Genomic DNA, 22,908 nt, shown 5'->3' with positions numbered 1-22,908 from the left:
CCTCTGGCAGTTAGTTCCCGATCAGCACCCACTGTCTGTGAAAAAGTGGCCTGTGGTTCTCCCCCTCTCCTTAAACCTATGACCTCTATAGTTTTAGACTCGCGTTATCCTGGGGAAAAGACAATGACAATTCATTTATCTAGGACCTTTGTGATTTAGTATACCGCTATAAGATAATCTCTCAGCCTCCTGCACCAGGGAAAAAAGTCCTTGCTTATCCAGCCTCTCACTATAATTCAACCTTCCAGTCCCAGGAACATTCTTGTGAACCCTTCTTGCACTTGTTTCAGCCTAATGACATCCTTCCTTCAGCAAGGTGACCAAAACTGCACACAGTATTTCAAATATGGCCTTACCAACATTCCATACAGCTGTAACAAGACATTCCAACTTCTGTATTCAATGTCTAGACCGATGAAGGCAAACAATAAGTTCATTCATTTTACTTCCCTCACAACATGGCAGATGTGGTGTGGCATCTCCAGCCTTCAGGAAGTGACCAGCTCTATCAGTGTTGGAGTTATCAAACCACTCTTGATGATGGTCACTGAAGTGTCTAAAACATTGTTTGTTCTTTTCTTTCGCTAGCCTCAATCTTTCTTCCAAACGGTGTTCAACATGCATTCGTATTAATTCATGAGCTATGTGGGAGTTTCAGAAAGTTATCACAGAAAATTTCCTCACCTAATCTGGCCTAGAGCCTTGAGAGTTACGTTCAATGCTGAGAACTCCAAGAGTCGCTCTCTTCTGAGATGTTACCGCTATAGAGCCACCTCTGGCGGGTCGATAAAGTGTTGGCGACAACAGAATCAAACTGAAATGTAAAACTGTATCTGACTATGTTAAATTGTTGCTTGAACGTGGCACAGCTGTCACAATTTTGGGAAAACATTTTAATGATTCCATTGAAAATGTCCCTACTACATAGAAAACAGGTTGTACAGGATTGATTGCACTGAATTTGCCTTCATCAAAATGCATGACAGATTAATTTCTACATTCTACCAGCACTATTTTCACACCATCTCATGTTCCACATTTGGAAAGATCCTCCATGAAAATGAATAAATCCAGGAATTAGGGCCAGCATTTTCCTGGCATAAAGAACAAATCCTGGATTAAATGCCTTAAGAATATTAAGTGTTTTAAATAGATTTGAATTATGCTAGAACCATCAGAATTTTTTTTTTTTTTTTTTTTAAAAAAAGGCACCATAGAAAGTTCTTTCTCACCTGCTGGATATTGGAATATCTGGCAAAACATGCAACAATTTCAGACATCACCTCAACCTCATGGGACTTTTTTGTATTCATAAACAAGCTGGTTTTCAAATACGTTTCTGGGAAGAAAATAAAAAATATTTTGAAATTTTACTCTTGCAAATAAGCAGAGAAACAGCCTGATGTTTGCACTTGAAGGGGTTGACATCCAGCACCAAATGGTTTCTCAGAGACAAAACTTGCAAATGTTACACAAGGAAATGCAACCAATTCAGAAGTAACTCCACAGTCAAATGGAGCAACGTCAAATATAGTTATCTGAAAGACAGAAAGTATGGCTCCAAAGTTTGCACTGTGACTTAGTATGTCTGATCTGGAAAGGCAGCATTAAACCTTGGCTGGATTTTAGTCATCCAAAGCATTTCTTAAGGCAATACTCAGGTTTCTCAAATATGTAATCCAGCCTTTTATATTGGCTGAGAATTCTCAAGATTAAATCCAGCGGCAAATGGGATTTCTTTCAATGCATACTTTGCATAGCCGACATTTGTCTTGAGCAGCCTTATCAGTGGTTATTAAGGACACATGCAATTTTCAATTCTTATTATTGTGGAGAGAATACGTTGCATTTTTTTTTTCCCCCAAGGAGACTTTGAATATATACTTGAATCTCCTAAACCATGCTACACTATATTCCAAGTTAGCATTCTATCTTTTTTTTTTCCTCTATAAATCCACAAAATATAAAACTGAACATTCTGTAATGCAATCTAGGTTCACAAAAGACATCATCTGCAGCGCAAAAGGATGTTGACAGGAATAATAAACATGGTGATGGGGAAGGATTTAAAGACTGAAGCAGAAAAGAAATAACACAAAGAAAATAAAAATCAGACATCCTGAGACAGATATCAAATAGTTTCAAATCTTTAAAAAAAAATGACAAGCCAGAATTTAACGTGGTTAGAAATAAATAAAATAGTCAAATTAGATATTTTATCAGATTATCAAAGTGAGAACTATTGATTTCCAGAATTAATCCAGAAAATACATATAAATAGCAACAAAACCACAGCAAAAATCAATTTTAACTGAAGAGTCTGTATTTACAGGACCAATTAAATAAGTATAAAGAAAAATGGTGGTGGTGGTTGCGGCGGGTATATATAATGGTAGCCTTTACAATTGTGAGAAAGTAGAAGCTGTAACTAGTTATGCTGGAAATCAGATCAAGGGACAAGGGTGATCAGTGATAAACCAAATAGGGAATTTGAGGGAATCTCAGAGAAATAAGTATTTCTAGAACATAGGGTCTGCTAGCACAAGAAAGTTAAAGTGAATTTCAAAGAACACATTTAAAAGAAATATGGATAAACATGAAGGAGAAGGGAACATAAAGCAACATTGATGGAATGTGATGAAGAAGGGCAGAAAAAAGCTGAGGTGAAGCAAACACACTGCATTAATTAAGCGACTAATTTCCCAGTTTTTGCACTGTACGTTCATCGCATTCTTTGTCACGTTCCTTAAAAAATAAGCATACAAAATGGTTGATTTCCATACCTTTATGTTTATCTCCACCCAGTCCTTGCCACAGGTTGTCCAGTGGTGTGCAAACTCCAAGGTTTGGCAAAGAGTGATCTCGAGTAATTTGCAGGTAAGCAGCCACATTGTTAATTTTTTGGGACTGGTCCCATACTGAGCTACCCTTTTCTTCTGGTCAGGAATAAAGACAAAATCAGAGCCTTAATTTATATCATTACCAGTGTTTTCATGTTAATTCTTCTAACTGCAGGGTGTACCATCAAGAGACATCTGTTCAGGATAACAAGGCACTCAATTGAGTTAATAACTAGTGAAAATAGATTAAAGGTCAGTACAGCAATGCAAAAAAAATCATCCATAATGCATGCTGGGAACTGGAACTAATTGTGAAGGAGTGGTTAGTGCAAACAACACTAATCACATTTAAAACATACCTGAATAAGCATAAGATCTGCTACACCTACAAGACTAAGTGCCAGTAGCTAGGAAATAGGATTAACCAGAGGAGCTCATTGTATCTGGCATGGACAAAATGGCCTGAATGGCCTGTATCATTAAATTTTTGCTTTTAAAACAGCAATGAATGGAAATTTTCTCAATTTCTTAAGCAGACAAAATCTACGCACTGTAGTTTTAAAAATACTAGCTGTATATTTCTGATATATTAGAATCTCAAAACAAAATTTACTTCTGTGTGCAATAAAAATAATAAATAAAATCAAAAGAAAATTTAATGTGCAGTGAAATTCAAAAGTATTTTCTGTGCTCAAACTACATGTATAATTGAAGGAAACATTTGTTGAAACCATATAAACTTCAGTTAATTGGCTTTTCTAAATCACTGAACTGGTTTCTGTGATGTTAGCAGCACTCAGCATTATAAGACAGCTAATCAACTTCATGAGTGTGCACAATGAAATTCAAAATTCCTGAAGTTGGTGACAGTGGTCTCCAGCTTTTTCATTGCGTGCCCTGCTGGGAACTTACTCAAAATAGTGTGCTGTAAACCATGAAGTGTCAGGTACAGTACTTAAAGGCATTTGTGAACTATTCTCACTATAAAATACCCTTAATCTTTGTTGCAACTGAATTTTTAATGGTGCACTGAATATTTTTCTTTCTGTATTGCACAATTTGTCTGCACTGTGCTGTAGTTTACATTTCTCTCTTTTGTCTACCTATCTCTTCTTGAGTCTTTTTTTTTTTGCACTACTGATAACTTGAAATTCTGCCTGACCTGCAGGAAAAAGAATCTCAAGGTTGTATGTGATGACAGAATGTACTCTGACAATAAATCTGAACTTTGACTCATTGATAATTATTCCAAATTTATGTGCTTTTTAAAATATCCAGCTTTAACCTTTAGCTAGTTCAGATACTTCAGCTTCTATCTTAATCTTATTTGTATGTCTTCCTTCATTCCATTACAAATTACACTGGACAACAAAGATTTTGCTTCCTGAACACTTTTGGGTGTATTTTATGGATTTTGGGCTGTTGATCACAAACATCATTTTAAAATTTTCTTACCAGGTACCATTTTTTAGATATAACATATTATTTGTGATTCCCTGTCATATTTTATGTCTACCTCAATCATACAAAACCATGAAGTACAACATGCCATTGAATACTCATTTTCTGCAATCACACTTGGACTTCTTCCTTGCCGATCTTGGTGCAGTCAGTGATGAATATGGTGAAAGATTTCACCCGGACATTGCAACCATTGAAAAGCAGTATCAGGGCATTTGAAATCCATCGATGCTGACCTACCATTGTTGGACACTGACACGAGAGGCAATACAAATGTAAACCGGTAGCAAAACATGTTCATGTCAGTTGAACTAACGCATCATGCCTGCATCAAGATGTGATTAAATTCAATAAAAGTTAATTTAATATTTCTCCAATTTCCTTTGTGATGCCACAAACATGAAAATATCTTTGCGTTTATCTTGAATTGTCTATCATAAACCCTAATTTTTTTTCAGGAAGCAAACCTTTTGAAAATATGTGTTGTCCAATGTTAAGCATCAAGCTCGGTCACTAAGCTTAGTTGTCAGAATTGCCTGAAATGACATTGGGAAAGGTGAAATCCACACTGCAAATCTCCATACAAGATCTTCTGGACAATATCTTTGAGGTCAGTGCTGAGTACAGACTTGAATCAAGCAAGAAATTTCTCAGGATTATTAGAAATTATTCAAAATCAGATCATATATGAATAGTGAAAGGAAGGAACTGAATTTGGTACAAAATAGCAAGATGTGAAACCCTTGAATGAGTGTTGTGGGTACATTGGAGGTAGGAAAGTTATTGAAAGGGTTTCTGAGTGACAAAATATATTTGTTTTTGGAAAGGCATGGGCTAATTAGAGATAGTCAGCATGGCTTTGTGCATTGTAAATTATGTCTTATGAATTGGATTGAGTTTTTCTGAAGAGGTGACCAAGAGGATTGACAAGGAGGGATGTTAAATATCGACTACATGGACATTAGCAAGGCCTGTGATAAGATTCCTCATGATAGGCTAATACGAAAGGCTGGAAAACATGGATCCAGGATGAGTACAAAATTGAATTGGTGGTGGGAGGAAGAGGATGGCAGCGGAGGAGTGTTTTCAGACGAGATGGGAGACTGGTGACCAGTTGCGCATAGCAGTTATTGATCAACCATTATTGATCATATTTATTAATGATTTGGAAAATAATTTAAAGATACAACTCTGTAATAGGCCCTTCCAGCCCATGAGTCCTTGCCCATATGACCAATTAACATACTAACCTGTAGATCTTTTGGAATGTGGAAGGAAACCGGAATACCTGGAGAAAATCCACGTGATCACAAGGGAATGTGCAACCTCCTTAGAGAAAACCCCACATTTGAACGTGGGCCGTTAGTGTTAAACAGCATTGCACTGATCGCTACACTAGCCCCAAATGTAGGTACATGATTCGTAATTTGCAGATGAAACCAAAATTGTTTGTATAATGAATAGAGAAGAAGGTTGTCTAAAGTTACAAGATCTAGTTCATCTGGGAAAGTGGACAAAGCAATGACAGATGAAATTTAATTGAGACAAGTGTGTAGAGATGCAATTAGGGGAAGTTAAACCACAGCAAGATCTAAAAGGTGAATGGTCCTGGAGAGACCCGTAGGGATATCTTCTTCTTTGGCTTGGCTTCGCGGACGAAGATTTATGGAGGGGTAATGTCCACGTCAGCTGCAGGCTCGTTTGTGGCTGACAAGTCTGATGCGGGACAGGCAGACACGGTTGCAGCGGTTGCAAGGGAAAATTGGTTGGTTGGGGTTGGGTGTTGGGTTTTTCCTCCTTTGTCTTTTGTCAGTGAGGTGGGCTCTGCGGTCTTCTTCAAAGGTTGCTGCCCGCCGAACTGTGAGGCGCCAAGATGCACGGTTTGAGGAGATATCAGCCCACTGGCGGTGGTCAATGTGGCAGGCACCAAGAGATTTCTTTAGGCAGTCCTTGTACCTCTTCTTTGGTGCACCTCTGTCACGGTGGCCAGTGGAGAGCTCGCCATATAACACGATCTTGTGAAGGCGATGGTCCTCCATTCTGGAGACGTGACCTACCCAGCGCAGTTGGATCTTCAGCAGCGTGGATATCACACCGTAGGGATATCACACACATAGATCCTTTAAAGTGAAACACGTCGAGAGGGTGGTGAAAAAGGCATATGGCATTTGTGCCTAGAGTTATATTGCCAAACAGTACAGAACTGGCCCTTCAGGCCAACTCATTCATGGAGTCAAATTGGAATTCATGACCAGCATAATGGCCCCCACAGCTCTGGATATGGACCACCCTCTGAGTGAAAAAGTTCTCCCTCACATCTCTCTTAAATCTGTCCCCATCATTTTCAATCTTTTGCCCTCTTGCTCTAGAATTATCTATCCTGTAGAAAAAACTATGAACATTCACTTTATCCATGCTCTTCGCAATTTTATATAAATGTTATACATGGGACAAATGTTCGGATTCATATTTACTGTTGTTCATAATGTTGGTTCAGCTTCAGTTGAAGTATTAGATACAATTCGAGTTCCCACATTACAGGAAAGGTGTGATTAATCCAGAGAGGGTGCAGAAAAAAAATTAACAAGGATGTTGACTGGATTGTGAGAGAATAGTTTGGCTGGGTCTATTTTCCCTGGAGGAGACTGGGAAACGGCATGGTAGAGATAGATAATATTTAAAGAGACATAGATAGGGCAGATAGCGAGAGCCTGTTTTCTATGGGTGGGGGTGTGTAAACCTAGAGAGCATAAGTTTAAGGTGAGAGGATGGAGGGGCTTGAAGGTGTAAATTTGTAACTCAGATGTTGGTAATTGAAATGAGGAGATAGAGGGAGAAGCAGTAACAAGATTTAATGAGCATCTGGACGAGTACTTGAATGAGGAAAACATTCAGGGATTTGGATTTAATGCTGGCATACAACCATATATGATGTTGATAAAGATGTGGTGGACCAAAGGGCCTGTTCTCATGTTGTGTAACTCAGTGACTTCATGACTACCTAAAAAGTATGATTACATTTTAACAAATTATCATATAAAAATGTAAACATTAGAAGTCAGTAATTCATATTTTTTTTTAGAAACAGATATGTTTATAATTGACTGTTTTGATCTATTATTGAGAACTATTCGTGCTGATTGCTTCAAGATTCAACCATTTACATTCTTTCTGCAAAAGAAAATGTATTTTTAATCAAACAGTGTGAAGGGAAGGGATAACCCCTATTTCAGCTTGAAATTTTCTAAGAGCTTTCAGTGGCACTGCAGTATTAGATCATGTCTATTTTCATATGTAACTGATTTGCACTGCTTTTATGCTGGAAATGACTGCAAGCCAATGCCCTTGTTCATTGGTGAGATATCTTGCATACATCTTCTGAAAAGCCCTGCCTCTCCTCATGTAACCTTCAATATATCAGCTTGAAAATATTTGTGGGCTTATGCAAATAACTGATAAGAGTTACAACATGTGGTGCCACCTATCATTAATGTAACTTAGCTTTCTGGTATTTGATGCTAATTTTCTTGCAATTTTAAAAGTTATTGAAACCTACATTTGACAAAAGTGCTTACATTCTCAATGCAACTGACACTTTCCACTATTTTGTGCCCCATTCAGGAGCTCTCATCAGCTGGAATCACTCACTCAATGATCATGCCCTTCTTCCGTGTGGTAACAGGAGGAGAAGAAAAGCAGTACAACCAGAAACATTTGAAAAAGCGATTCCCTAACAGGTTACAATAAAAAAAACAACCAATAGTGAACATGTATGTGACAAGGATGATAATGTTGGAGGCAATTCTAAATATTTTGCCCTGCGTGATCGTACAGATTCTATCACCCATGTGTAGATGTACATAGGTACAGATGGTAGTGTAGGATGACTGTGATTGGCTGAGAGTCTTAAAGGATTGCTCCATGCCAGACCAGGTCATGATCTGACCAGACACTGGTCAGATGGTAGCTGGTAGTGTAGGATGACTGTGATTGGCTGAGAGTGTAGCCACACCTACTGGCAGGTCTTAAAGGATTGGTCCAAGCCAGACCAGGTCATGATCTGACCAGACATTGGTCAGATGGTAGCTGGTAGTGTAGGATGACTGTGATTGGCTGGGAGTGTAGCCACACCGACAGGCAGATCTTAAAGGATTGGTCCAAGCCAGACCAGGTCATGGTCTGACCAGACACTGGTCAGATGGTAGCTGGTAGTGTAGGATGACTGTGATTGGCTGAGAGTGTAGCCACACCTACTGGCAGGTCTTATGGATTGGTCCAAGCCAGACCAGGTCATGATCTGACCAGACATTGGTCAGATGGTAGCTGGTAGTGTAGGATGACTGTGATTGGCTGAGAGTGTAGCCACACCTACTGGCAGGTCTTAAAGGATTGGTCCAAGCCAGACCAGGTCATTCTGGACTGGTCGACCACCTTGTGATATGCTCCAGTCTTTTAGTCTTTGGATCAACAAGTCTTTGGTTCTTTCAACGCGCATCACACCCTGCAACCAATGGAGAGTGCTTAAATTGATAACACGGTGAAAGATTTCAAATTAATCTCGGTTTCCAGATAAGTCAAGCCGCCACTGCCCTTTCAGAAATGGGAACCTGTACAAGGCACAACACCCTTCCCCAAGGCTTAGTTATAAAATGACATTTATCAACATCTTAGGACCAGTTGTACTGCCCGTGAAATTGTTTGCGGCCTCCTAAGGTCAGGCCAGGAGCAGTTCTAATTTGGGGCTTGCATGATCCAATTGTGTCAAACCTTGGGGAAGGAGGAGGAAGGCTGACCCCTGGCCACTCGCTTCTTGTGGAGTCGGCCTCACAACATCGAGAACCGTCGCTGCGAGTCAAATCCTTCTTACCCCTTGAGCTTCCTCCCTGCTGATGGAGGACCCCCGAGATGACGGTTTCAGGCGGCACGGACACGAACTCAGTCCAAATGTCACTGGTATAAAAGTCAACCGTGTGCACGTTTGCGATTTTGAGGTAAACGTCCAGGAAGTCGGTGAGACGTTTGATTTTGCTCTTCACCAAGTCCAAGCGCACATCACAGGGGAACGGCATGGCGGGGGGGCGGGGGGGGGGGTCTCTGAGGGGACTGAAGCACAACTGGGCTCCGGGCCGCCTCTCGGACCCCAGGCAGACGGCGACCTCGTGCCGGCCGCCGTAGTTGCGGCGCTTTCGATGACGTCACTGACCGAGGAAACATGGCGCCCGGCGACCGGTCGTGGCCCGAGGAGTCTTTCAGCGGCGGTTCGAATGGTGGAAAGGGGGCAGCGAATGCGAGGAAGAAGCGCCAGATGAAGTCCTGGTATTTTAAGAAGGGTTGGGGTAGCGCCAAGGAAGGTGAGGACGAGCCACTGCCGACTTATCGAGCACCCCGACAGTGATCCTCTGACTGGGTCCTTGGGCCGAGGAGGAAGGGATGAGCCATCCTTGAATCTGCGTTTGGTTCCAAACTTTTTTTTTTCCCCACTCCCATACCATTTTAAGTCATCCCTTACTCACTACAGGGCACCTAGATGGCATTTGCTCTGTTTTATTAAGGGGTATGTGGGAGGGTGGGGAGAACCAGGGATATGTGGGAGGGTGGGGAGAACCACCGGTTTATCTGGTGCTGGAAAACCCATGTCATCAGCAAGAGGGCAAGTTTTATGCTGCTTCAACTGGAAGGGCTGCTTAAGACCCTAGATTATGGAAAGGAATTGGCAGATGTTGTGTCTGCTAAGTGTCTTGGGACAAAAATATCATAGGAAGTAGGAACAGGAGGAGGCCAAAAATGGCCCATCGAGCCTGCTCCGCCATTCAATAAGATCATGGCTGATCTAATTTATGACCTAACTCCACCTTACCTGCCATATCCCCTATCATGTAAAGATGTATCTAACTGAATTTTAAATATGTTTAATGAAGCAACCTCAGCCATTTCCCTGGTTAGAGAATTCCAAACATTCACTATTTTTCCTCATCTCTGTCCTAAATCTACTCCCCTGAATCTTGAGACTGTTTCCCCATCCAGTTCAAAAAACCACCTACATCTATCCTATCCATACCCTTCATAATCCTATATGTTTCTATAAGATCTCCTCTCATTCTTCTGAACTCGAGCGAATACAATCCTAGACGATTTAATCTTTCGTCATAAGTCAACCCCTTCATCCCAATGGAAGATTAGAACATGGAGTCACAAAGGGGATAGTCCATTTGGAATGCTGAAACAAGGAGAGAAAGAAATTGTGCTGGTGATGGAATCATGTTGTAGGTCGCAGAAAATGCAAAGGGTAATTTACTGGATGTGAAGGCTGGTGACGTGGAAGATGAGGAGAAAGGGGAGGAGTGTTGGAAGCCACACTGACTGAGAGGAGAGGAGATGAGAGCAGATTCTGGGAACCAGAATGAGAGGGTGGTGAATAGGAAAGAAGATGTACTGCGATGAGATTGTGAGGAAAGACAGGCAGTCAACAAGGGAAAATTGCAAGTGTGAGATTAATGATTTAACTTGGTGTACTTTAGGAACAAAATTGAAAAGGGCCATGAATACAGCACTGAAAGTCTTGTATTTAAGTGCTCACAGAATAAGAAATAAGATTGATGATGTAGTAGTGCAGCTTGAAGTTGGCAGATATGATGTGGCCATCACGCTGTCGTGGCTGGGAATTAAATATCTGTAGATATGCCATAACTCCACACATTTCCCCAGACCAGAATCCAAAATTCCTTTATTGTCATGTAATAAAAACAGTGCAATATTACATGGAATTTGCTTTTGCCTGCCAAAAGGTACACAGATTTGCCATTGGCAGAAATTGCCTGAAGCACTTCATATATTCAGAGGAAAAAAAAAGCAAAAGTGAGTCACCAAGTGTCTGTGGATTCACATCCAGTGCTTCCATAGTCCCCACAGCCACACAGAGTCCAATCCAAACCATCAGCAGCCCATGCTCCAGATCCAAATCTTTGACAAGATCAGGAACCCTCAACACTCTCACATCTCGTTTCCAATACTCTACCCCCTTCAGCCAGTCTTGAGCCAAAAGGTGTAATGATAACAAGTTTATTGTCATAAACGTATGTCCATATGCACCAAAGTTCTTATTTTCTGCAGCCAAACATTTTTGTAAAAAAAAAACCTGCAATAATACACATTAACTTACCTCCGTACTGAAACAGGTAATAAATATGAAACATAGACATCCACTTAGTATTCTTAATGAATTATTGTGCTGCGATGTCCAGCACTTGTTGCTCTTATGTGGTGCCACTTTTTTAATTTTCTTCTGAGAAGAGTGAACTATTATGTTAACTACATGATTTATGATGTAAATAAATGAAATGAGGCCATTGATTTAATGCCAGAAATATTCTAGAGTCTAGATTTTGATGAAATCCTAACAATGCTCACTTTCAGGAAGAGGGTTTGCTTTCCAGCAGAAGAAGAAGATTAAGTATGAGTACAAGAAATTACTAAGAAAAGAAAAGAGAGTGCAACATCCTCAAGTAGAGTATGAAGAAACTTACCCAGATCATTTGCGGCATCTCTATCTGGCTGAAGAAGAGTTTCTTGAGAAACAATCAAAGAGAGCCAAACGTGAAGATTCTGTAAAAAATCAACCAGATGCTGAAATAGAGGCAATACAAAAGTAAGCTTTGATTTTTGAAAAGTTTTTTTTTTAAATTTGATCCTTTCTACATCCTCCAGGCAAGTAGAATGAAAAAGCTTAGAAAACTTTTCTCGCTGAAAATAAGATATTATGATATATTCTGATGTATTCATTGTATCTTTAAGCTTGAGCTACCTACGCATGGAAAATTACATATTTGAAAGACATCTTCCATTTGCTTATATTGCAAGAGATCTGCTCAGTGTGAGCATATGTCCACCAGTAATGTAAAATGGGGTGTTTTGATTTGATGTGAATTATTCCGCCTATGCAACCATATTGATTTCCTCTGAACACTCCGGGTTTATTCCCCATCCTATGAATGTTCAGGAATAGTTGGACCTTAAATTAGCTCTGTGGATAAACGGTAGAATTGAGAGAAGGGTGAGTTTATAGGAACACAGGGAGATTAGGTAAGTGGAGAAATGGATTGTTATGTAGCCGTCATCAACTCAATGGGCAATGGCCTTTTGTGCATGAAAATATAGAAATTGAAAATTGCTCCATTTGTCCATTATTGATGTTTGGCTCACTTTGGTACATAGATTATCCTTTGATTATCTTTGATTTTAGGAAAAAGAAAAAGTCGTCATATCAAAAAACTAAAGAGGAATATGAAAAAAGGCAAGCAGAATTTAAAAAGAAGAAAGAAGTAAGTGTTGCAATGCATGTTTCAAGCATGATAATGTTGCTTGTAGCATGCAATCAGACTATGTCTCATTGTGTTATAAATTAGGAACCTGTATTTAGAGTCAACAGGAAGGCTCACGGTTAACCCATGTGGTCAGTATATACTGAGCCTTTTCCACATCTGCTCTTAATTCTTTGTCAAGGGCCACTCAATCTAGTGTAATGAGGCCATTCAGAGTCAGGGCCTAACATAATCTCATCATGTTGACCAATCAGAACAAGTTGTTTGGACACAGCAATTGAAAGCTCTTCAGTGTCCATTTGCAGGGGGTCATCTACTGCATTTGATGCTCCCTTTGTGGTCTCCAACATCAAAGAGACTGGGCGCAGACTGGAGATTGCTTTGTTCTGCACCTCGGCTCTGTCCGCCACAATAGGGTGGATAATGTATTTTTACAACAATCACAACGTCTACAGACTTTCGTGTTTCATTCAGTGGTCATCAAAGCCTAGCCCTACCAGTCATCAAATTTGAAGTATTTTATACATTTATACAAGTCCTGGGTGGTGGGGGTCCTTGAGGATAGAAGCTGTTTTCTTAAGACACTGTGTCTTGTAGATGTCCTCAATGGAGTGAAGTCTGGTGCCCATGATGTTGCAGGCTGAGTTATCAGCCCTCGAGTTTTTTCTTTTCCTGAGCATTGGCACTTCCATACCAATCAGTAATGCAACCAGCCAGAATGCTCTCCATGGTACACCTGTAGAAGTTTCTGAGCGTCTTCTTTGGTGACATACCAAATCTCCTCAAACACCTCACAAATTATAGCCGCTGGCAAGCTTTCTTCATAATTGCACTGATACGGAGTCTCCAGGACAGATCCTCGGAGATGTTGACCCCCAGGAATTTGAAGTTCTTCACCGTCTCCACTACTGAGCCTTCGATGAGGACTGGATCATGTTCTCCTAGCTTCCACACTCCTCGTCTTTGCTAACGTTGAGTGCAAAATTGTTGGTATGACACATTCAACAAGCTGATCTATCTTCCTCCTGTATGTTTCCTCATTGAGGTTTATGATTCTCCTGACAACAGTGGTGTCATCGGCACATTTGTAGATTGCAGTGGAATGTTGCCTAGCCACACAGTCATAGGTATATAATGAATAGAGCAGTGGGCTAAGCATGCATCCTTGCAGTGCGCCTGTATTGATAGTCAGTGAGGAGGAGATATTTCCACTTTGTACTGACTGGTCTTCTGAACAGGAAGTCAAGGATACAGTTGGAGAAGGGTTGAAGAGGCCCAGGGTTTGAAGCTTATTGGCCAGTACTCAGGGAATAATGGTGTTGAAGGCTGAGCTGTAGTCTATGAAGTGCAGCTGTATGTATGAGTTGCTGTTTTCGAGGTGATTCAGAGCTAAGTGGAGAGCCAGTGATATTGTTTTTGCTGTTGAGTAATTGTGACAATGGGCAAATTGCAGTGGGTCCAGACCTTTGCTTAGGTCCATGTTAATTCTGGCCATGACCAACCTCTCAAAACATTTCATCACAGTGGATGTTAGTGCTACTGGGTGATAGTCGTTGGGCACCAGGATGATTGATGCCCTTTTGAAGCAGGTGGGAACCTCTGACTGTCAACACTCCAACTAGTTGATTGGCACGGATTTTCAATACCCTGCCAGGCCCACCATCAGGGTCTAACGCCTTGCGAGAGTTCAATGATATTCTGACATCGGCCTCAGAGACAGATATCATGGAGATCTCAGCCTTTGCAAGGATTCTCGTAGGTACTGTTGGGTTCTTCTCTAAGCTGGCATAGAAGGTGTTCACCTCATCAGATAGTGAAGCATCACAGTTATCTATGGTCTGGACTCCTCCTTTGGCCAGTGTTGCCTCTTTTCTGAGATTTCCTGTTTTTTGCTTATTCCTTAAACAAGGACTCAGGCCTGAAAAGTTGGTATATATATTTATCTCCTATGGGTGCTGTGAGACTGGCTGAGTTCCTCCGTTATTTTGTTGAATTTTTACTACAATCACAGCGTCTGCAGACCTTCGTGTTTCATTCAGTGGCCCTACCAGACATCAACTTTGAACAATTTTATACATTTACATTTTGAACCATTTCAGATCTTCAAAATAATTAAATTGTTAAAATTAAAAGCCCTGCAGAATGTAAACAGTTGTTTTCATTGAAGTAAATGGAGTCACCATTTCTGAAGTAAGTTCGATATCAGCAACAGGACTTCATCAAAATGGAATCAGAAAACTCCTGACAACAATTTCCAGACTTGTGATCACACAAGTTCAGAACCTCGTAGTGCTTGCTGTGGTCAATCCTGTCAGTTTGACTCCAATCTGCTGGCATTTCAAAACTCATTCAGGGTTGTGGTTTCAGAGGTGCAAGATTGCATACTTGTATTTAAATTCATGGTGTCCATGAAGCATTAATTAACATGATAATATGATCTTATTAAATATATTAAAATTGCAGTCATCTATTTGTATGTCAGAAGTAAAAAGGCTCTCTAAACTATCGGATACTTGTTTATTATGGTGATGTTACAATATTGACAAATCTCCATTTGTTCTAAAGACCTTGACATCCCACCAAGGTGTGTCCTAAAGTGAATTAGCTGAGAACTGAAATGGTAAATTAGTGTAGAAGTCCTAAAATCCAGTCTGGTTGGATTGAGTCAGTTCAGATATTTGGATTTTCCAGATTCTCTGGCAGTAATTTTAAAATTAAAATTTAAGTAGGAACAAAGAAGAGAGGAACAGGTCAATTTTGATAGTTTATTCATTAGCAAAAAAAGCATGCTTCATTTATGAAAACAAGCAGTTTTAAAGAAAAATGATCCAACACGACAAAAATATAAATATAAATTTTTTTCACAACATAAAAAGTGCATAATGCTTGAAATTGTTTAAAATGAAAGTTGTAACATAAAAATACAGTATACAAATGATTTTTTTGTGATAAGATTATCTATTTTAAGCGTGGTTGATTGTTGCTGCTGTGGTGCTTACACATGCACGCACATAAACTCCCACTAGATTTTAAAAGTTTGAGAGTTTTAGAAAAGTCTGATCCAAATTTCTGGCATCCATATTTTTGGACTTCTACTACAGAATGGGTTACCATTCATTCTGGCTTTAATACTCCATGTTCCTATTTATAATTTTTTTATTGGTTTATCAACTTGCCCTGCCAACTTCAAAGATTGTTGTCTGTACAGTATATTCAAAATTATACTAATGAATTAATCATGGATGTCCTGTTTCACTTTCCCCTCCCCCACCTCATATTAAACGCTTTGCACATCTCTGTATTGCATGTCATCTCACTGCAAGTCTGACCATTTTCTCCCAAGGCTCATTTCCATTTTCCTTCATATTTCAGAACCACGACTTGTCCACATCAGCAACAACTATTTTTAAGTATTTCTTCCCATTTTGCCAAATTGTGTTTTTAATTTGGCTGTGCCACTTGGTGAAATAAGGCAAAGTACAGTAGTGGGTCACTGGGATGGCTTACAGCAAGCATTAGAGAAGCAATAACAGAGACTTCATACTTGGGAGCTTTATCTCACATGGGATGTTGAACATGATTGTAACATTATTCTGTGGGCATTGGAAGTAGCTTTGAGATATCAATGTGCTCCACTCTAAAACATCCCTCCATGATAGCTGCAACTTTCCTTCCTCTGTCTTAGCTCCATGTAAAACTGGAGAAGTTTTCAAAATGAATTCACTTTACTTCCAATACCATTAGTGATATCTGACACTGGCAGATCAATCCAGGCTAATTCAACTTGGGAAATTCATCAAGCTAATCTAATGCATCAAGAAAACACAAAGCCAGAGGCTATGAGAGATAATGCCCCTCAGATTTGGCAAGCAACCAAATTTTACTTTTGATTCCCGTTCTGTGAGTTATTACCATATGCTGTGCCATCAAAGTATATTTGTGTTGTACCTAATCATAAGAGTGCAAAGGATTGTTCTTCATGTCATTTAATATCATTGAATATTCATTTTCCTTTTTTAATTAAGGCAGCTGAAAAACGACAAAAAGAAAAGGAAGAGGCTCGGAGAAAATACAAAGAACAAAAACTGGCGAGATATAAAATACTCAGCAAGAAAACAAGAACAGGACAGCCAGACCTTAACTTGCAGATGGAATACTTACTCAAAAAAATCCAAGAGAGGACATGAAATAAGATCTATTTCTAATTTTGCACCACTTAATGATATTACTACCCATTTTTTTTAAAAAAAATCTGATATATGGCAATTGGCCCCTGAACATAAGCATTTTTAAAGTATTTCATTCAAATTGATCTCCAAGACTGATAGAAAAAAAACCGCTTCATTTATAAGCATCCATAAACATGCACATCCAGTGAAAAGAAGACTAAATGTCAGGTGGAAACTTGCCTTGGTCCTTTTATGATGAGCAAAATAATTCAATTCTTATCATTAATTTAGCATCCTTGAACTTTGAAAAGAACAAAATGTGATATATTTGTAATTATTAAACTATTCTCTTTCATGTTTTTATTAAATATCTGCCTTGCTAAGTATCCTTTCATATGGAGCCTATTATTGATTTTATTAAAAAGTGACATTTCTTACTGAACTGATTGAACGTGCCAATGAGCAAAATAATGCTAGTTCTATCTGAAATTGGTTGCTAAATTAATGAATCTACATTTCACTATACACAGTTTAAATCATGGAGGTAACAAGTTGTAGATGGAGCAAGTTGATACCACAATGGATAGATTAGATCATAGCCTTAAATCCTGATAATTATTGTCCTAACTGATGAAGGACAAGAATGAAATAGTTAGCAACTATAGCAATGTGTTTTCATTCTTAGTGCCAGGGAGTCCATTCTGAAGGCAGAAGACTGAAACGCGGTCTTCAGCCTTCTGTGTCTTTGTTCCTCCAGTCTTCACTTTCCAGTGATATCAAGAAGCAGCTGAGTATACTGGATTTGGCAAGAACACATTCTCCACAATTGCTTCTGCCTCCAGCCAGACTATTGTGATGCAGTTGTATGTTCAATCTGGCTTGATACAGTTGCATCAGCCAACTCTTGATCAGAGGTTTAAAAAAACCGAATGTGAGCATAGCTGGCAAGCAGAACTAACAAGAACTTATTCACTTGTGCTTAATTTGAGTTCTGCCAAGACACTTGTTAGAATATTTGTTCAAATGTTGAGCTGAGTTCTACAAATCAGCTGCAAATAACTGCCTTTGCATTAGGCATCCGTTGAGCAAGGATGGTTTTAAAAAAGAAAGTGAAAATGGTTAATATTATTTTCTGGTTAATAAGAATCTGCAGAGGAAATGTTTTCACTTATGGTTTTTAGACTCCAGGCATGTAATGGCAGTCTTAAAAAGGAAAGTGCAGGAGTCAATTCCTGCACCGTGATTTATCCTACAGGACCCCTACAATTTTTTGGAGGAAGCCTGCCATGTAAATTGTACCAGAAAAATTCGTTGTTGGTCATTCATTCTACTGCACGTCCAACCACTGGGATTGTTGCACTCAGGCACCCAGTGTGAACGACCACACAGGCAGTAGCTATGTTAATTTTTTCAGTGATCTTCCCAAACTTGCAGTCTAAAAAACATTGTCATTTCTAGGAAAAAGGTAAGTGAGGACAGAACAATGTCCTTCACAAACTATTTTGATTGGTTCATCAATAACTTTCCCTTTATCATCAGGTCAAATGTTATTCAGTTCTGAACAAAGCTCCTCAAATGTAAAGTAGTTTCTATCCACACACACATGGACATGCCTTAACTCAAATGACAGAAACTTGCCTGGTCCAACCACAAGACAACAAGAACATTTTTGATAGTTCTGTGACCAACCATTTTTCCCCAAAGGCTCTTCATCTACAAGGCCCAAGTCAGCAGTATTAATATCTTTCACTTCCTGTGATGAGTGCAATCCTAGTCCATGCAGGACAAAGTAGGCTGCTGTTTTGCCATTCTCAACACACATATTCAACTAGTAGAATTTCCTATGTATGCAGTTTTTAACAGCAACTGAAGTTCTTGAATTGCTTCCCAAGCTCTGATCTCTGAAAATCCAGAAGGTAAGATTATGAGGTGAAGAAAACATAAATTTGTCAGTTGCTTTCTGAATTGTGCACTGTCTATTATATCACTGGTCCTTCAGTGAAAAATTAATAACCAAGTAATCTGCTTTGTGATACTGTTCAAATGATACCTGTTTACTGAGCAAACTATTGCTATTGAGAATGTACTACCATAGATTTGACATGGCTTGTTCACTACAAAAGAAAGAATGGCAATTCTGAGAGATCGCATTTAGTACTCTTAATTCTCAGCACATATTACAAGTTCAAGTCTGGAGCCAAGCTTCATGTCAGAACCTCCAAATTTAGAAGGCAAGGAATGCTGCTGTTATTCCAAGTCTGGTTGTTTTCAAATTCTGGAATGCAGTTCCTCAAAGTTATTTTGCATCTATTCTGTTAAACTTCCATAGAAACTGGATTTTGCCTGTTTTGGTATGCTTAAACAATGATGCTTGTAGGGTTGGTGCCTAATTGGATCTGAAAAATACAAACTAATCAGCTGTTTTTTTTTTAAAAGTTTGCCACTGTCATGCAGGGTTCTGCACTCAAAAAGATGGGTTAAATCATAATTTTCCCTTGTACGGTTGACAGTACTCCCAGGTACAAAGATGCTGCCACTTTGTTGTGCAACACTCAGTGAAGGGTTATCCCTTAAAGGTGCATTTGCCTTGTTAGCCAGAGAGCAGTAGCACACAGAATGGCTGTAATGGAGAAAGGAGGTCGTGAGGACATTGAGAATGCTTTTTAAAAATCTAACATACAGCACAGTAACAGGCCATTTTGGCCCACATGCCCAATTAAGGGGTACTCTGAAAGGGGCATTGAAGAGCTGTTGAATGAGATAGGTGGCAGGAGGGTGAATCCATGCACAAAAAAAAATACAGATATGTCAGGTTAAGGCCTTTATTCATACTAGCACATCCCTGACGCAGACTCACATTTCCATCTTATTCCTTATGAATGCCCCATAATCTCCTTGTGTACTCACAATCTCCTCCCTCACCTCTCAGTTGATAGTTACTATTCATAACCCTTAAGGCATAGCTAATGCCAATATATATAATTTTAAAATAATTTGCTTAATATCCTTTAGTGGGGGAGAATTTGACAAGAATTGGAGATGATGTGCCCTTTGAAGAGTAGCACCTCATCTAACTAGTCTTGATGAAAAGTTCCAGGACCAAATTTCAAACATTCTTTTTCTCCCACTGATGCTGCTCAACCTCCTGAGTTCCTCTAGCAGATTGTATTTAGTCTCAGATTCTAGCATCTGCTGTGTTCCTTCCCACCTAACTTTATTTTTCATGAAAGGTGACTCTACAAAGTTTTTCTTCAACAATGCAATGAAACAATTGTCCAGATTAATGTCCCAAGTTCTCCCACTGATGCTGCTCAACCTCCTGAGTTCCTCTAGCAGATTGTATTTAGTCTCAGATTCTAGCATCTGCTGTGTTCCTTCCCACCTAACTTTATTTTTCATGAAAGATGACTCTACAAAGTTTTTCTTCAACAATGCAATGAAACAATTGTCCAAATTAATGTCCCAAGTTCTCCCACTGATGCTGCTCAACCTCCTGAGTTCCTCTAGCAGATTGTATTTAGTCTCAGATTCTAGCATCTGCTGTGTTCCTTCCCACATAACTTTATTTTTCATGAAAGGTGACTCTACAAAGTTTTTCTTCAACAATGCAATGAAACAATTGTCCAAATTAATGTCCCAAGTGGAAAATAAGTAACGTGTTGCCATGAGTTTTGGATCTGCTTTGTGATGTTCCTCATTGTGAGTGGATAGACTCTTTAAATGGCATGCTTATATTAAACTCAATGTTATGTTTTTTTTTCAGCCTGTTAAATATGGTTGTATTTAGATTGAGATTTCCGAGTTATGTGAGGAAGGCTTCAAAGGTGAGATGCACAGCAATTTGGTCTTACATGGGTGAAATGTTGATAATGATAGCATGGTTCTGGCTGCAAGTGCTCTGTCCCATTTTATAATTGCATCCTTTCATCTGGCGGTGGTCATGGTTATGATTTACTTTAGGATACATCAATATTGAATTACAAAGTTTGTTGGGGGTGGCTGGGGAATTATTGTACAATCCAATTTCTGACAAATTATGCTATTTCTAGATCTTTAACTACATGAGAAATTAAGACCTATTATTAGTGACAATTAAGTTTGCTACTTTTTGTTACTTATTTTCCACTTGGGACTTTGTTTCATTGCATTGTTTTTTTTTAAATTTTTTTTATTTTTCACACTATGAACCATACTGACCAAAATACACACAAACATTTCCCTCTTGAATATACACAGTGTCATTTTCTCCCCTTTCCCCCCCCCACCTCCCTCCTTCACCCCCCCCTCCCCACCCACTCAACATATATGATACATTAAACCCATTAAACAATGTCGTCACAATGAAAATAAACAAGAAATTTGTGTCTTCTACTTTTACATACTGGGTCAGTTCATTTCGTCGTCTTCTGTCATTTTAGGCGGTTGAAGGAAAACTTTGTGGAGTCACCTTTCAGCCACAAACGAGCCTGCAGCTGACGTGGACTTTTTACCCCCTCCATAAATCTTCGTCCGCGAAGCCAAGCCAAAGAAGAAATTTTCTGCAACTGCCTTTGTGATTGACTATAAAACAGTTAGTAGAAAACATCATTCAGCTGTTTTCAAGCATCTTGATATGTTGTGAAGAAATATGAAGCATGTCTCCAAATCCAAAGATATTAATTTCTCAAGTTATTTAGTCCGATCAGATAAAACATTGAATGCATAATGTGCAACACACTGAAGTAACATAAATATAATGCTTTGAAATCGATGTGAAAATTGCTCTGCACCTGGAGATTACAAGCCTTATGTGGAATCACAACTGTTCCTCTCATTAAAATAGAATAAACAGTGAGAAAAATGACACCATAACATTTAAAACTGATGCTTTCAAAATCTGTATTTTCAAAGTGATAATTGGAGGGTCAACATGTTTTTGATTGTCAATCAGTGTTCTTCAGGTGTTCCCAAAAATACTTCTTTCCAAACACCTCTCAAGTTTTCATTATTCTTCATAAATTATCTCTGCTTTGGGAGACATAGATAGAACTGGTGAAAACAAAAGGAGATCAATCAATGCATTGTGTCAATGCAGGCCAAAAAAGAGACATAATAACAGAAAATGCTGGAAATAATACTTAGCAGGTCAGGCTGCATCTTGTGCAGTGAAACAAAGCTGATTGGTTTTCTTCTCATAGATACAGCCTAGCCTGCTAAATATTTACTGCATTTCCTGCTTTATTTTAGATTTCCAACATCTGCATTTTTTAAAAAATTTTCAGTGGCTAATTGCACATTCCACCAATGAAAATGTCATGCATTTCTTAAATGTAATGATGTTTTCTGACTTTTTAGTGAGGTCCAGAACACCACCAACACTCAGTTTAAACCTCAAATTCCCATCAATCCTTCAAGGAAACTAACGTGAAATCTGTTCTGATCCTGGTGGATACAAACCTTATGTGGAGTCACAGCTGTTCATATCTGTAAAACTGAATAAACATTCAATAAAAATGACCCACTGATTCCCTCTGATCCCTCTATCAATTATCTTAAATCTGTCCTTTGTTATTGATACCAGCTAAGGGAAATTATTCCTCCTTGTTACTGATCTCTGTCGAGGGAAATAAATCCTTTTATTCAACCTGTCTAGACTTTTCATCATTTTAAATGTTTCAATTGCATCATTCATCACTCCAGTGAAAACAACTGTAGCCTTGCCAAGATTTCCTAAAAAATGAAACTGTTCAGACCTCCTCTGTATTATCTCCATTCTTTCTGCAAGGTGATGACCAGAATTGTTCACCAGGGCTAAAACAGTGTTATGTACTTTTTTTTCTAGTGAGTTTTCCCTAGTATTATTATTCTTTCACCAACTATCCTATTCAGCTTATTTACTTGCTCTGCCATCTTCAGACATGTCGGTTGCCACTACAAGATCTCTCTTCATCCAGTTTCTGAAACCTTACAATTAAGGGCGCATTTCATTGTTTTCCCCTAAATGCAATTAGAATGCTGAAAATGTTTAATTATTTCATTTAAATAATTAATTTAAAATATATTTAAGCTTTTTGATTTAAAATAAACATGTTCAGAGAGGGCCTGATGTCAACAAGATATTATTGGATGTTTGCCTGGAAG

The 22,908-nt window shown here is 39.0% G+C and overlaps 2 protein-coding genes and 1 long non-coding RNA gene across 11 annotated transcripts in view; 2 read left to right on the top strand and 1 right to left on the bottom strand.

Annotated features, from left to right (window-relative positions):
• Positions 1-9,485, bottom strand: part of mettl25 (methyltransferase like 25) — a 53,038-nt gene extending 43,553 nt beyond the window's left edge. For 7 of the 8 annotated variants that reach the window (XR_011346714.1, XR_011346715.1, XR_011346716.1 and 4 more), the window contains exons 1-3: positions 9,169-9,485; positions 2,784-2,936; positions 1,233-1,339 (exon numbers count right to left, since the gene is read on the bottom strand). Coding sequence is in view for 5 of the 8 variants with exons in the window: in XM_069904027.1 (XP_069760128.1) it covers positions 1,233-1,339; positions 2,784-2,936; positions 9,169-9,370 (462 nt within the window). In the remaining 3 variants the exon portion in view is untranslated. The remainder of the gene's footprint in view (positions 1-1,232; positions 1,340-2,783; positions 2,937-9,168) is intronic. The other variant, XM_069904029.1, reaches the window with a different exon arrangement.
• On the top strand, positions 4,761-8,068 carry LOC138746136 (uncharacterized). Its single transcript, XR_011346718.1, has 2 exons — positions 4,761-4,911; positions 7,923-8,068. It is a non-coding gene; the product is annotated as an uncharacterized lncRNA (long non-coding RNA).
• ccdc59 (coiled-coil domain containing 59) lies at positions 9,480-22,411 on the top strand. Of its 2 annotated transcripts, XR_011346717.1 has the most exons (5): positions 9,480-9,652; positions 11,715-11,946; positions 12,541-12,619; positions 16,645-17,171; positions 18,419-22,411. XR_011346717.1 is itself a non-coding variant. In XM_069904032.1 (4 exons), the coding sequence occupies exons 1-4, from the start codon at positions 9,514-9,516 to the stop codon at positions 16,804-16,806; spliced, it is 612 nt and encodes a 203-aa protein (XP_069760133.1). In that variant the 5' UTR covers positions 9,480-9,513; the 3' UTR covers positions 16,807-17,174. The 2 variants fall into 2 exon arrangements, 1 of the variants encoding a protein (XP_069760133.1); XM_069904032.1 differs by lacking the exon at positions 18,419-22,411 and having other exon boundaries at positions 16,645-17,174.
• Positions 22,412-22,908: the final 497 nt, after the last annotated feature.

Source organism: Narcine bancroftii, chromosome 11 (genome assembly GCF_036971445.1).
Source record: "Narcine bancroftii isolate sNarBan1 chromosome 11, sNarBan1.hap1, whole genome shotgun sequence".
NCBI lineage: Eukaryota > Metazoa > Chordata > Chondrichthyes > Torpediniformes > Narcinidae > Narcine > Narcine bancroftii.
The sequence above is the reverse complement of the archived record's forward strand: the minus strand, read 5'-3'. Positions and strand labels throughout refer to the sequence as shown.

Bases quoted from the DNA above. Each gene is read 5' to 3' on its own strand.
- ccdc59 (XM_069904032.1), top strand. From the start codon at position 9,514: ATGGCGCCCGGCGACCGGTCGTGGCCCGAGGAGTCTTTCAGCGGCGGT. The intron at 9,653-11,714 runs GTGAGGACGAGC...GCTCACTTTCAG, and splicing joins TTGGGGTAGCGCCAAGGAAG to GAAGAGGGTTTGCTTTCCAG. The intron at 12,620-16,644 runs GTAAGTGTTGCA...TTTTTAATTAAG, and splicing joins AATTTAAAAAGAAGAAAGAA to GCAGCTGAAAAACGACAAAA.